This window comes from Pongo pygmaeus, chromosome 10 (assembly GCF_028885625.2).
Source record: "Pongo pygmaeus isolate AG05252 chromosome 10, NHGRI_mPonPyg2-v2.0_pri, whole genome shotgun sequence".
Taxonomy (NCBI): Eukaryota; Metazoa; Chordata; class Mammalia; order Primates; family Hominidae; genus Pongo; species Pongo pygmaeus.
This window is the reverse complement of record NC_072383.2, coordinates 7,179,258-7,194,287: the sequence shown is the minus strand read 5'-3', so window position 1 is coordinate 7,194,287 and position 15,030 is coordinate 7,179,258. Positions and strand designations below refer to the sequence as shown.

The following is a 15,030-nucleotide window of genomic DNA, read 5'->3' as shown; positions in this document are numbered from 1 at the left end:
TCTATAATTCTGAAGGGTTGTTGTGGAATGAGGTAAGTCGGCCAAAATTTATAAACATACTTTATTGTACATAGACAGTGGATACTGAGGATGATCAAGTAAATGGAATTTTGAACAGGTAAAGAGGAAACAAAGAATTAAGGTATCCCTGTGGAATAGTGCAAGATAGGAGTGCCCCACCCATAGTATTATCTACACTAGGTACTCCGGGGAAAGGACCCCAAGGAGTCAGACCACAAATGTATGACCAGCACAATTCTATGATCAAACTCTACCTCTAGCAAGGCGTCTCAATAATCAAGTTCTATTTAAATCATTCCCTCGTGTCTTCTTTCAGTCATGATGAAATAATGAGAATATCATAAGGAACAGAAGGCAATGCTTTGGTCACCACCCTTGGAGAGGCTGGTGGGATGTATCTGGATTAGTCCTCACGGGGGGTGCTATTTTCCTGCATAGTCTTCATTATCCAGTCAATGTAGTTCTTTACCCATGTGTACAGCCCATAGGTCCTACACTGGGGCCCCCGGGACACCAGGCCAGCTACATAGAATTTGGTCTTGTCATTGGGATCCTGTACAGCAAAGGCCCCACCACTGTCCCCTTTACAGCTATCCATGCCCTTCTCTCCTCCAGCACAGATCATGTTAGGAGTGAAAACATAGGCCTCTGCATCTGCTGTGGGTTTCTCCACTTTCACTTCTTTGCACTTTCTTAAAAGAGCTTCAGGTAACCTTGCCGCCTTGAGGCGAACAGCGCGACCTCTCTTCTCTGTTCGGCCCCAGCCTGAGATCAGTCCCAGGTCCCCATCCACGAGGTTGTAGTCGGAAGAGGTGCCTGGTAGGCAGATGGGAGAAACGGTGGGTCCCATTTTCACTGGGTCTTTCAGCCGCACCAGTGCAATGTCATTATCAAAATTTGTTCGTCCTTCTGGGACTTCCAGCAGCTTCCATCCCAGATGAATAAACACATGCTCAGGAGTGAGCATCTTGGATTTTGCCAGCCATGAGGTCTGCACTGAGGTGGACCCAACGTACATTGTTGGCTCCCTGTTTCCCTCCACAACATGAGCAGCCGTCAGCAACCAGTACTCATCAATGAGCGCTCCACCAGCCCATGGGTTGTCAAAGAAGACTTGCCAGGGGAAGTTTTTAATATCTGCATCGGATCCTCCAATTATCCTCTGTTTTTCTTCAAAGGGTTCTCTGGGGACTCCACAGACTAGGAAGGAATAAAACAACACAGGGAAGGAGCAAGAAATGATGTGGCTTCCTGCAAATCCTCCAACCACTCACATAATGTTACCTGCTAGGTTGCAGGGTTCTCTAGTACAAAATAGTCAACCTATTTGGTCAACAATCTCAATACCTGACCCACTCTGGCCTTACCTAAACATCCCGCTTTGCTGACGTCGTAAGCTGGCTCATGGGAGAGCTCAGTTAAACGGAGGCAGTGTGTGAATCACTGAGTCCAGATGCACTAATGCCTCACACTATCCACAGTGTGACTCACAGCCCCTCTGGAGGCAGGGGTCCCCTTTGCACCTCCCAACTCGGCATGTGAGGCTGGTGCCCAACCAAGAGCCAGTGCTGGAAACCCTTTTCTCACACAGATGGTGGAGGAGGGAAGATTTCTGCCTTTTTCAGATGCCCAGATCAAACTTTAATCACCTTCTTTGCTGGAGTCCTAGTTGCACCTGAGTCCCTCCTCATAAACCACAGGTCAGCCTAGGAAGTACAGAGGGGTCCCTTCTTTGGCCTTGACCTCTCACTCCCAGTGACTGGTGCCATTACCATTCAGTTATACTAATAACTGAATTCAAGTGAAGCTGCTTACCTAAATCCCTTACTAGACAGCCTGGAGGGACTCCAAGTTGAACACAATGAGCTGTGACTTGGACAGACCTGGGCTCAAAGCCTGCCTTTGCCACTTGCTAACTCTGCAAACTTGCACCCCACCCATTCACCGGTCAAATAAGACCAATGACACCTAGCTCACAGGGCTGTTATACGGACACGAATGAGATAATAAATGCAACAAATCAGCTTGGTCTTCAGCTTTCAGTACCACCCAGATGGTTATTATCCTAATGGATTTGCCCTAGCCTTCTGCTACCCAACTCTGATCTTCCTCATTCCTTGAATCTTGAATTCCTCTATATCTTGTTGCCATATAAATTTTTTTTTCTTTTTTTGAGACAGAGTCTCCCACCGTCTTCTGGGCTGCAGTGCAGTGGAATGATCTCTGCTCACTGAAACCTCCGCCTCCTGAGTTCAAGCGATTCTCCTGCCTCAGCCTCCCGAACAGATGGGATTACAGGTGCCCGCCACCATGCCCAACTAATTTTTTATATTTTTAGTAGAGACAGAGTTTCACCATTTTGGCCAGGCTGGTCTCAAACTCCTAACCTCATGATTCACCTGCCTCGGCCTCCCAAAGTGCTAGTATTACAGGCATGAGCCACCATGCCCAGCCATAAACTTTTAATATAATAACTAGGCTATTTAACTAGTCTTGTTTCTGAGTGTTGATTACTCACTCTCAGGTTTCAGGCCCTGTTTTTAGCAGTTCTGTATCTTCTCACTGCAGCTACATTACCAGACACCAACTGTCGCTGGCTGACGTTTCTATTTCCTTCCAGTTGGCCTGGCTTCAGTGTGGCTGAGGAGGTTCCCCACGGCCCTGGCAGCCCATGGCACAGTGATACTGCCACCTCACTGAGCTGGACTCTGGCAGGTCACTGTTCAGTCCTTTCCCAAGAGGATTACAGTTGCTTTCAGAAGGTGACTCCCAGTCACCCGTGGCTATCATCTCTCCCCAAGCCTCAGCCCTCCTTACCTGGAACACATTTCGGCAGCTCTGGGCCCAGCACCTCATTCACCCAGCTCCCGTTACCAGCACAGTGATACTCCCCTGGAATAGCACAGAGAACACAGACCACACTCACCACCACATCTTCCTTCTTCCATTCCCCCACTCCCAACACCCTGCCCCGTTCCTTCAGAGCCTCAGCCCATCTGGGATTCAAGTAGTAAATCAGATTAAATCAGCCAGAAAAAAGATATCTTCCTCCAGACAATCCCTCAGGCCTCTAGCCTGCCAGGGGAGACAAAGGGAACATCTCCAAAGCAGAAGGAAAGAAGGCATTGGGAAAGTGAGAAAATAAAATAAAAAGCAATGCAGCCAGGCTCGGTGGCTCACGCCTGTAATCCCAGCACTCTGGGAGGCCAGTGCAGGTGGATCACGAGGTCAGGAGTTCAAGACTAGCCTGACCAACATGGTAAAACCCCGTCTCTACTAAAAATACAAAAATTAGCGGGGAATGGTGGTGCGAACCTGTAATCCCAGCTACTCAGGAGTCTGAGGCAAAAGAATCACTTGAACCCAGGAAGCAGAGGTTGCAGTGAGCCAAGAACATACCACTGCACTCCAGTCTGGATGACAGAGCGAGACTCTGTCTTAAAAAAAAAAAAAAGCAATGCAGAGAATGTATTAGGGTCTCATTCAGCCCTTCATCTAGCATGACCAAAGCCTCCACATCAAGAAAGCCAGTCAGTGTAGCTTGGTGACTTAAAGCTGAAGGCATTGCTCCTGTGGGTTTTACATGAAATAACTGGTCAAAAGGTGGGTAATCCCATGAAATGGATGTTGTAGGGGAATTCCTGCTGCAGCTGTGAAACTCAGTTGGTGACCTCTATGATTCCCTGTGACTGATGCTCCCCTGAATGTGCCCTGCTCCAGATGAAAACTGTATCTTTGGACGAAGCCAAGGGGATGAACAATGTCTGTTCTTTCGCCTTCATTTGTCTCCAAACTCTCTCTGGCACAGATAGATTATGCTATCCACCCTCCAACACCTTCTCACTCTCTCTCTCTCTTCTCCAGTAGAAGAAACCTACCACCTCCTCCATTTTCCGTGTAGTAATACGGCTCCTCACAGGTGTAGCGGATGACAGAACCAAACAAAGTGCTCTCTGGGTCTTCAACTTTACCATTCTCAATGGATTCAGGAATGCCACAGTCCACAGCTACCAGACGAAGGAAGGAGAGTGATGGTCAGGACAGCCACTTCCTCCAAGGAAGAGTCATGGGGCCAGGTTCATCCTCACTGCTTCCCCATCCCATATCCACAGGCACACCTGGGATGAACCTCCCCACACCAGCCTCTCTGTGGCCATCCTCCCCAGCTGGCATCTCTCAGCTCCCTGGCCCGCTGAGATGCCAATTCAGATGGCCCCATGAAAGCCGTAGTGAAGAGCCTGGTTCTCAGTGATTGGTGAAGGCCCAGTGGAAGCCACAAATGCACCCACGTGGGGCTATTAACTCGACCTATCCCATAGCCCCTTTCTCGGAAAGAAACATGCCGATCTAGTTGGCCTGGGACCAGATGTGGGGCTGGGACTAGAAAAGCCTCCATGACTGGCTTCCCTTCAAAAACCCAACCCACTCCCTCACATTCCTAAGAGGAAACCATGCATTTGAATTTTGATGTGCTGATCTTTCCATTCTCTCTGAGAGAAAAAGAAAGACTTCCACTTTGAAGAGACACGTACGTTGACATTTCAGTTTGGAATTACTCCACTTTCCATTGCTTTGACAAGTTGAATAGAAAGATGTTGCACCAACACGTCCCTGGAGAATAATAAACATCACCACTTATTTCTGAAGAGAGATATGGGAAACCAAAATCAAAACTGGAATTGATCTCTGGCCTTGGATCAATGAGGAGTCCTCACCACAAGAAGCTTGGGAACATCTTAGCAGACCCAAAGCACCCAGGAGACGAGGCTGACAGAAAGCTTTGCCCCAACGTGTCAACTCCCCTTCCCCAAGAAGACTGAAGGCAGAGAGAATGCCAAGTTGGCCACGGAGCTCCATGACTCACAAGGGAGAACTACAGATCTTAAGCTGTTGTGTTTATGGGAAAGGTGTTATATCTTGATCACACACATACACTGGGTAAACAACTGGACAATTTCAGTCTGCTCATCCTGATCTGGGGCCAGAGACTGGGGAGAAGCCAAGATGGTACTTTACCTCCACAACTTCAAACCCATCCAGACAGGTTATCTGCACCACATCTCTAAACACATATTTTGCCTTCGCAGGCTCCCAAACAGAATTGGGAGTGTCTTCCTTAGGGCAGGGCATTGCTTGAAAGAACAGAAGTTGGGACAGGAAAAAAAAAATTACTAAATAGTTGAAGACTCTCATTCTATTTACATCATTCTCACACTTTCTAAAATTGTCCAGTTGTCCTCAATCCTGATGCTTAACATTCCAATACAGCAGATGTCTAAAATCATATGGCATTACCAACTAACCACCCCCAAGCTGTCTGCACTCTCAGGTCTAGTTAAAGGATTACTAGAGGTTGTGGCATTTCTAGCAACCATTGACTGGTTTAGATTTTCCTGAAGAAGTGAAGTATCTCAGGATTCTATCAGAACAACAATCTATCTGTTTTTTAAATTATTGTTGCTTTGTTTTTGAGACAAGGTTTTGCTCTATTGCCCAGAGTGGACTCAAACTCCTACTTCCTGGGCTCAAGGGATCCTCCTGCCTCAGCCTTCCCTGGTAGCTGAGATCACAGGTGCTTCCAGTGTGCCTGGATCATCTACATGCTTTGTTCCCACATTGTTTGGGGACTTTGGTATCACCAACCAAAGAGGCACTTCTAGGTTACTCACGATCTGCATGGTAGCAAAGTTTCCAGCCCTTTTTTTGCCCTGTTAGATCAGTTTGGAAGATGATATCAAGAGTATTACTCTTGGTTTCAATATTTAGAGGCCCAGGGAATCCATGACCACAGTAAGGACCAAATTGCTGATCTCCTGCAACAAACTGAACAAAATGATGAAATCAGAAGAAGGAAAGAACTAAAGGAAAGAGGTAAAATTGGGGGGTGGGAGATAAAAATAAGAGAGGCATTAAATGTCACATAAAATAAGAAGACGGAAAATAAGGGTTAGGAGAAAAGATAATTTTATCTTCAGGCTGAGTGCAGTGGCTCACACCTATAATCCCAGCACTTTGGGAGGCCGAGGTGGGAGCATTGCTTGAGGCCGGGAGTTTCAGGCTATCCTGAGCAACAGAGCAAAACCCCATATCTGTAAACAAATAATAATAATAATAATAATAACAATAACAATATTAGCTGGGTATGGTGGAACACGCCTGTGGGCCTAGCTACTCAGGAGGCTGAGGTGGGAGGCTTGCTTGAGCCCAAGAGGTCAAGGCTACAGTGAGCTGTGATTGCACCACTGCACTCCAGCTTGGGCAACAGAGCAAGACGCTGTCTCAAAAAAAATTTCTTTATCTTCAGGGAGAGATCTCTTTGTGTAAGTTGAGGGTAGGGGTATTAATCGACCATCACGCACAACTAAACTGTCAAGGCAGTTTCCCTCTGAGTCAGCTGCTTCCATATCACAATCTTCTCTCTGCACCATCACCACCACTTGGAACCCTTCCTCCAACCGGATCTGGTATTCACACCTTGAGTTCTCTGGATATGGATTGAGATAATCAGGACTTGCAATCTCTCCAATCAGTGCGGTGAATACATCCCCACTGCAATTAACTAACAGAGAAAAAGAGAAAGGGAGAATCAAATACAGGGTCAAGCAAAGGAATTCCTGCTCTATTCCATGATTCCTTCTCTCAGAAACTGACAGTCCTTCATTCAAACTGACCTGAGATCCCTGCCCTAACTGGAGGGATGGAGCAATTACACATGCAATACATATCAGTAGGAATACACAATCCCTGTTAGGTTTCCATCACTTTGCTTAGGATGGAGCCTTTCCTGGTTATGAACAGCCCCCAGTAGACTCTTTACAGGCATCTATCTCTCTTCTCCAATTAACTAACTTTACCCTGTAGTCTTATCTTCCTCCCTTTTGTGGCTTCATCTCAGCTTATGAGTAACTAAGAATAGATGCCAATACAGAGTGATATAATGGACTCTGGGGACTCAATGTGGGAGGAGGTTGAAAGGGGGGCGAGAAAACTACACATTGGGTATAGTGTACACTGCTCAGGTAACAGGCGCACTAAAATCTCAGAATTGACCACTAAAGAACACATCCATGTAACCAAAAACCACCAGTATCCCCAAAACTATTGAAATTCTTAAAAATAATAAATAAATAAATAAATAAATAAATAAATAAATAAATTTAAAAATAAAAAAAGAATAAATGCCAAATGAAGGCTTGGCCTAATCGAAGTTGGAAGGGTGGATAAAGCCCTTTCTGATAAAGCCCAAATCCCAGGGAACATGCAACCCTCTTAACACCAAGCTCACCTCCACAATCCTTCATGTCGTCATGGAGGAAATATTCCAGGGGCAGGAGCAGAAGTAACCACCAATGAAAATGTTGCAGAAGTGGCTACAAGGGGCATCTACAAAATCTGTGCATTCTTTATGTCTACAAAGAGTAGAAAGAGGCTGAGGTCAAGAACAAACACCAAGAAGGGAGAATGAGGTTAAACCCAAAACCATAAGGGTAAGAAAAAGTTGGAAAGGCCTATTGCTTAAAGATCCCTCAAGGGATCACATTTCAGGCTAGTATTATTCTATATTACTCTTCTGACATATGATTCCAGAGTTGAGCCCTACAACTACACAGCTATAAGGAAGCTCGTGTGTGTGTGTGTGTGTGTGTGTGTGTGTGTGTGTGTGTGTGTGACATAGCCCTACTCTGTCACCCAGGCTGGAGTGCAGTGTGTGTGTGTGTGAGTGTGTGTGAGAGAGAGAGAGAGAGACATAGCCTCACTCTGTCACCCAGGCTCCCAGGCTAGAAGGCTGTGTGTGTGTGTGTGTGTGTGTGTGTGTGTGTGACAGAGAGAGAGAGAAAGAGACTCACTCTGTCACCCAGGCTCCCAGGCTGGAAGGCTGTGTGTGTGTGTGTGTGTGTGTGTGTGTGTGTGACAGAGAGAGAGAGAAAGAGACTCACTCTGTCACCCAGGCTGGAGTACAGTGGTGTGATCTCAGCTCACTGCAACCTCCACCTCCCAGGTTCAAGCAAGTCTCACGCATCCACTTCCTGAGGATCTGGGAACACAAGCACTACCACCACGCCTGGTTAATTTTTCGTATTTTTAGTAGAGACAGGGTTTCACCATGTTGGCCAGGCTGGTCTTTAACTGCTGGCCTCCAGTAATCCACCCACCTCGGCCTCCCAAAGTGCTGAGATTACAGGCGTGAACCACCACGCCCGGCCTAGGCAGCTCTTAATGTCAGAGATCCTTGACTTTTCTCATGTACAGAGCATTTAGCTCTAGGGATGACACTCTGCAAGGTAAACATCATGATGATGCTTTCTGCAGGGAGGAATCAGTACATTCATTGCTTTATATGATGTTGGTCCTTCTGTCAAATCTAAACAATAGTTTGGCTTTATGAGATGTCCTAGCTTCATTTTAACCTGGAGAGAGATACAGAAGTACCCAGAATTTGAAGGTTTGAATGCCATATATTGAATGGGTTTAAATACTACACATTCCTTGTGTGATTCTTGGCAAGTTATTAACTTTCCTAGTCCTTATTTTCTTCATCTTTATATGGAGCAAATAATACCTACCTTGAAGGATTAAAGTGATGATCGTGTTAAAATAGGAAAAATCCCCAATACATACCCAGTTTACGGTGGCTCTCAATAAATTACTGTTTATTCTGTAATATGTGTTATTACCATTATCATCATCACCACTAAGATATGATCATGCATTTGAATTTCACAAAAGTGATTTACGGAGCGACCCAGGCCAAGTCAACAATTTTTATAAGAATTACGAACAGAATCCTCATTCAATGCGTTGCTCAGTGGATTTCTCACTTCTAATCTTTTAACTGGGTCAATAAGGCACATGCAGAAGGGTGAGCCTTACCTGTGGCAACATAGTATGCAGCAAACCCTGTAAAACGCTCTTCACTGGAAAAGTCTGACTTAAAGATCACCTGGAGTTTGTTGTATGAGATTTGGAACTCTTCCACAATTGGAGAGTGGGGATTGTTACTGCTCCTCTGTCCACAGAGCCTCTCTTCTTCAGTGTCTCCTGAGATTATCTAAGAGAAGAGTCAAAAAAAAATAAAATCTAGGAAAGGGTAATATTTCGGTATGGAGGTAAGAGAAGGGACAGAGAGAATAGAACATTTATGCCCCTAGGACTTGACTCCAGTTCACTGTGAGTACAGGTGGCACTCCCTCCCACATCCTTATTCCACTGCCTTAGCCCTGGTCTTCCATCTCTATTCTTTTTGTGCTTATAACATACCTGCACTGAGTCATACGCACAGTTCTCTGACAGCTCTATGTCCAGATGGGTGAAGTAGAGGTGAATCCCGTACCCTTCAGGAACTTCTATGTCCCAAGATTTCTCTACCTCACTGGGATATGCCTGAGGATAGTTAGGGGACAGGATCTCCCCATACATGGTAGGCTCAGCATAAACCCACGCCAAAAGGGAAAACAGGACAATGCACCTGAAAAAAAAGAGGCATAGATCGGCGGGTGACCCAGGCACCAGTAGCCTAGGACACAGCACGCCATTTGTCAGAGGGAAAAGAAATGGGGAAGAAGAGAGAGGGAGTCAATAGGCCACTGGGGAGAATCTCAGGTGCATTTTGGGAGGCCGAGGCAGGCAGATCACGAAGTCAGGAGATCAAGACCATCCTGGCCAACATGGTGATACCCCATGTCTACTAAAAATATGTGGGAGTTCAGTTAGGGTAGTGGGAAAGATTTTAGAGTAAATAAACACAAGCCTTCTTGGAAAGCCGAGAAGTTTGCATAGCTTTAGTAAAAGTCTTGGCTGAAGGCAGCTGAGTTCTCGTAAAAGCTCAGGGCATAGATAATAGGAACATAAAGGAGTTTATCTAAAGAGCTTGTTTACTCATGTGGTCCTAAAACTAATATTTGATCACTCACGGACAGGATTGCTCTCCCGGGGTGGGGGTGACCAGACTAATTACCCACAGGCGTGTTGACTCAAAGCCTTTGCTGTTAAAACTGTGCTAATAAATCTCTGCAGGGCCAGCTAGTTGGGGCCTCAGTGGCTACTCTTTACAGCACCTTCCTTGGTGTCTCTGAGGGGCCTGGACCCCTAGCTGCTCTTTCACTGGGTATCGGTGTGTCTGGGTATGTTATTTGTGTGTCTTTGGGTCAGGGTCTGCGGGACGGACCCCAGCAGCTGGTGCCCTGTGTGAGGAGCACCTCTGCTGATACTCCCAATGCCCACGGATAGAGGCAGGAGCTTCTTTCACTAGGGGAAGGCAGGGACCCTGGGACAAGTGGTCTGAGAAGGAAGTGCTGCCCCACTGAGACAGGGTTGCGTAAGGAAGGAGAAAAGTGACAGCCAAATGACAAGGAACATAAAAACTTCCTATATTCGTTTTCCAGAGTTCGTTTGGAATTGGTTATTTTCCCCCTGTTACTGAAAATACAAGCTATCTCCCCACAGTTCCTAGTAAAGTCTTGCTAAAATTGCTTTAACCCTGAAAACAGTGGTAGGTAACGGGGTGAAGTAGGGGTGGATGGGGTGAGCCTAAGAGAAATAGGTTGTCTATATTCTGCCTTTTTTATGCTGCCTTTGTCAGCCCTCTATCATTGCCCCAAGCCCTCCTACATGAAGTTTTCTGCCTTTCTTTTTTCCTCCATCAAAGCTCTGCTCCTCGTTTGTAAGGACTTTACCTTCAGAAGCTGGTAGGAGCAAGTGGGTCAGTTCCCTCTCTCCTGCCAGTGGGCATGCTGGGCAACCCCTCTGGCCCCCAGGGACAGCAGCACAGGGCCTTGATGCTCCCTCTGCAGGAACCTCCTGGTTAACCAACAGCTTCAACTCTGAGCCTATTTCTTTGCCTCTCCTCATTTTGCGCCTCAGGGGCACGCACCTGCACCACCCCAGGGACCTGGAAGGACAGACAGGATGGGGAGGAGGTTCTTCAGTGTATGCTTGGTGAGTAGCCACCTGCGAGCTCCGTTCCCCCAACAAGCCTCAGCTGCAACTGGGACCTACGGGACACAGGGGTTAAAGGAAAGCCTTAGAATAGAAAGGAAGATAAGAAGCAGAAGGTGAGGAAGAACAGGACACTCAAGAAGGCCCAGAAAAAAAGAGGCGGGGAGCTTGTTCTTCATTCTTTAGGGGTCAAGATATATCGAGGAAAACATGAAGGAAGTTAATGAGATGGACTAGAAAAAGAGGAAAAGGCCGGATGCGGTGGGTCACGCCTGTAATCCCAGAACTTTGGGAGGCTGAGGCAGGCAGATGACCTGAGGTCAGGAGTTCAAGACCACCCTGGCCAACATGGTGAAACGCCATCTCTACTAAAGTACAAAAATTAGCCAGCCATGATGGCGGGTGCCTATAATCTCAGCTACTCAGGAGGCTGAGAGGGGAGAATCCACTGAACCTGGGAGACGGTGGTTGCAGTAGCCAGGAAGGTTCCAATGCACCCCAGCCTGGGTGGCTGAGCAAGACTCCGTCTCAAAAAAAAAAAAAAAAAAGAAAAGAAAAGGAGGAAGAGAGACCAACAAGCTGAAGTAAGAGAAAACCCTCTTTTTGTGCCATATGTTTTAAGGATATACAGACAGGCTCTCTATTCCTAAAATATCTCCCTACCTAGATACCACACTGTGCCAGAAAAATCAACCATTTTAAAAAATTTTATTGAAATAAAATTCACAGCTGGGCGCGGTGGCTCACGCCTGTAATCCCAGCCTATGGGAGGCTGAGGCGGGTGGATCACCTGAGGCCAGGAGTTCAAGACCAGCTTGGCCAACGTGGCAAGACCCCATTTCTACTAAAAAGATACAAAAAATTAGCCGGGCCTGGGGGCATGTGCCTGTAATCCCAGCTACTTGGGAGGCTGAGGCATGAGAATCGCTTGAACCCGGAAGGTGGAGGTTGCAGTGAGCCGAGATTGTGTCACTGCACTGCAGCCTGGGCGACAGAGCAGGGAAAAAAAAAAAAATTACATAACATCTCAAAATCCGTAGTTGACAAGAAAAATTTAAAATTAATTTTTAAAATTCACATAATATAAAATTTACCATTTTAACCAGTTTATTTTTATTTTTATTTACTTACTTTTTTGAGACAGAGTTTCACTGTTGTTGCCCAAGCTGGAGTACAGTGGCAAAATCTTGACTCACTGCAACCTCCACCTTCTGGGTTCAAGCAATCCTCTTGCCTCAGCTTCCAGAGTTGCTGGGATTACAGGCACCCAACAGTAGGCCGAGCTAATTTTTTTGTATTTTTAGTAGAGACGGGGTTTCACCATGTTGGCCAGGCTAGTCTCGAACTCCTGACCTCAGGCGATCTACCTGCCTCGGCCTCCCAAAGTGCTGGGATTACAAGCTTGGGCCACTGCACCCAGCCTTAACCACTTTAAACAGTACAATCCAGTAACGTTCAGTGTGTTCACAATGTTGTGAAACCATTACCACTAATTCCAGAACATTTTCATCACCATCACCTAAAAAGCCCAGTACCTCCAACTCTCCCCTCCCCCACCCCTGGCAACCACTAATCTGTCTTCTGTCTCGGTGGATTTGCCTCTATGGATTTTATGTCAGTTGAATCATATAATGTGTGGCCATTTCTGTGCCTTCTTTCAGTTAGCGTAATGTTTTCAAGGTTCATTCTTGTTATAGCATCCATCAGTATTTCATTTTTATGGCTAAATAATACTCCCTTCTATGGATACATCATTTTGTTTATTCATTCAACTGATGGACATTTGGGTTGTCTCTATTTCTTGCCTATTATGAATGATGCTGCTATGAGCATTTGTGTACAAGTTTTTATATCAACATACGTTTCTAAATCTCTTGGGTATATACCTAGGAGTAGACTTGCTGGATTGTTTAATAATTCTCTTTAACTTTTTGAGGAACCACCAAACTGTCTTCAACAGCAGCAGCACCATGTTACATCTCACCAGCAATACATGAGTGTTCAAGCCCACCATTTTTGAGATCCACACTTTTGAATGAAAGCATTGCCTTCTTTTGTTTTTTTGGGGTTTTTTTTTTTTTTTTTTTTGAGATGGAGTCTCCCTCTGTCGCCCAGGCTGGAGTGCAGTGGCACAATCTTGGCTCACTGCAAGCTCCTCCTCCCAGGTTCACGCCATTCTCCTGACTCAGCCTCCCGAGTATCTGGGACTACAGGCGTCCGCCACCACACCAGGCTAATCTTTTTTTGTATTTTTTAGTAGAGACGGGGTTTCACCGGGTTAGCCAGGATGGTCTCGATCTCCTGACCTCGTGACCCGCCCGTCTCGGCCTCCCAAAGTGCTGGGATTACAGGCATGAGCCACCACGCCCAGCCGAAAGCATTGCCTTCTTAACCCAATCTGATCCACAGAAATCTCTAGGAGTAGCCTGAAGGCTTGCAGTGCTTTGGGGTTGGGTTGGAGGGCAGGTGGTAGTGGGAGATGTTACAAATGAGGGAAGTGACACAAAACTGAGGCAGGAGGCACTGAAACAGACTCTGCCTGTAGTATGGGGGCCCAGGATGGTCCAAAGGAATGGCTTTAATGCCTCTGAGGAGGCAGGAAGGAGAGCCCTGCAGAACCAGCCCCAAACGTGCTCATCTGTGCTCCCTACCCTCAGTCCACTGTCCTGAGTCCCATGCAGGATGGGTGCCCCGTACACTTGGCATTGATTACCTGCCCTTGTCTGCCCACATGGTCTACACCGTGGGTCTGCATCAGTAGAAGAGTCCTGATCCCGGCCAGGTGTGGTGGCTCATGCCTGTAATCCCAGCACTTTGGGAGGCCGAGGCGGGTGGATCACTGAGGTCAGGAGTTTCAGACCAGCCTGACCCACATGATGAAACCCCGACTCTACTAAAAATACACAAAAATTAGCCAGGCATGGTGGTCGGTGCCTGTAATCCCAGCTACTCGGGAGGCTGAGGCAGGCGAATTGCTTGAGCGCAGGAGGCAGAGGTTGCAGTGAGCCGAGATCGCGCAACTACACTCCAGTCTGGGCAACGAGAGCGAAAGTCGGTATCAAAAAAAGTAAAATAAAATCCTGATCCCAGAGGCTCTTCACACATCCCCTACTACAGCACTTCAGAGAAGTAGGTCTTTAATCAACGTGTCTAGACGCAGCTGCTGACTGTCACCCCCACCCCTCCTCTCTCCCAGTCTTCGGACGGCCAGTCACCCCGATTGCCCAGAATCAGACGACCCTCGGTTCTTCCAGAGCTAAGCTGGGCAACTTCCCCTGGCAAGCCTTCACCAGTATCCACGGCCGTGGGGGCGGGGCCCTGCTGGGGGACAGATGGATCCTCACTGCTGCCCACACCATCTACCCCAAGGACAGTGTTTCTCTCAGGAAGAACCAGAGTGTGAATGTGTTCCTGGGCCACACAGCCATAGATGAGATGCTGAAACTGGGGAACCACCCTGTCCACCGTGTCGTTGTGCACCCCGACTACCGTCAGAATGAGTCCCATAACTTTAGCGGGGACATCGCCCTCCTGGAGCTGCAGCACAGCATCCCCCTGGGCCCCAACGTCCTCCCGGTCTGTCTGCCCGATAATGAGACCCTCTACCGCAGCGGCTTGTTAGGCTACGTCAGTGGGTTTGGCATGGAGATGGGCTGGCTAACTACTGAGTTGAAATACTCGAGGCTTTCTGTAGCTCCCAGGGAGGCCTGCAACGCCTGGCTCCAAAAGAGACAGAGACCCGAGGTGTTTTCTGACAATATGTTCTGTGTTGGGGACGAGACGCAAAGGCACAGTGTCTGCCAGGGGGACAGTGGCAGCGTCTACGTGGTATGGGACGATCATGCCCATCACTGGGTGGCCACGGGCATTGTGTCCTGGGGCATAGGGTGTGGCGAAGGGTATGACTTCTACACCAAAGTGCTCAGCTACGTGGACTGGATCAAGGGAGTGATGAATGGCAAGAATTGACCCTGGGGGCTTGAACAGTGACTGACCAGCACAGTGGAGGCCCCAGGTAACAGAGGGCCTGGAGTGAGGACTGAACGCTGGGGTAGGGGTTGGGGGTGGGGGTTG

At 47.4% G+C, this 15,030-nt stretch overlaps 2 protein-coding genes across 2 annotated transcripts in view; one reads left to right on the top strand and one right to left on the bottom strand.

Annotated features, from left to right (window-relative positions):
- The window catches only part of LOC129010371 (complement C1r subcomponent-like), a 31,392-nt gene extending 16,410 nt beyond the window's left edge, over positions 1–14,982 (top strand). The window contains exon 11 of the mRNA XM_054444521.2: positions 14,153–14,982. Within this exon, the coding sequence (XP_054300496.1) occupies positions 14,153–14,925 (773 nt within the window). The 3' untranslated portion in view covers positions 14,926–14,982. The remainder of the gene's footprint in view (positions 1–14,152) is intronic.
- Positions 49–13,689, bottom strand: LOC129009832 (complement C1s subcomponent-like). Its single transcript, XM_063646898.1, is given in 12 exon segments — positions 49–1,221; positions 2,839–2,913; positions 3,900–4,028; positions 4,554–4,632; positions 5,038–5,153; positions 5,691–5,844; positions 6,381–6,580; positions 7,307–7,345; positions 7,348–7,422; positions 8,893–9,070; positions 9,280–9,487; positions 13,670–13,689. Coding segments are annotated over 12 exon segments (2,070 nt in total). The 3' UTR covers positions 49–424.
- Positions 14,983–15,030: the final 48 nt, after the last annotated feature.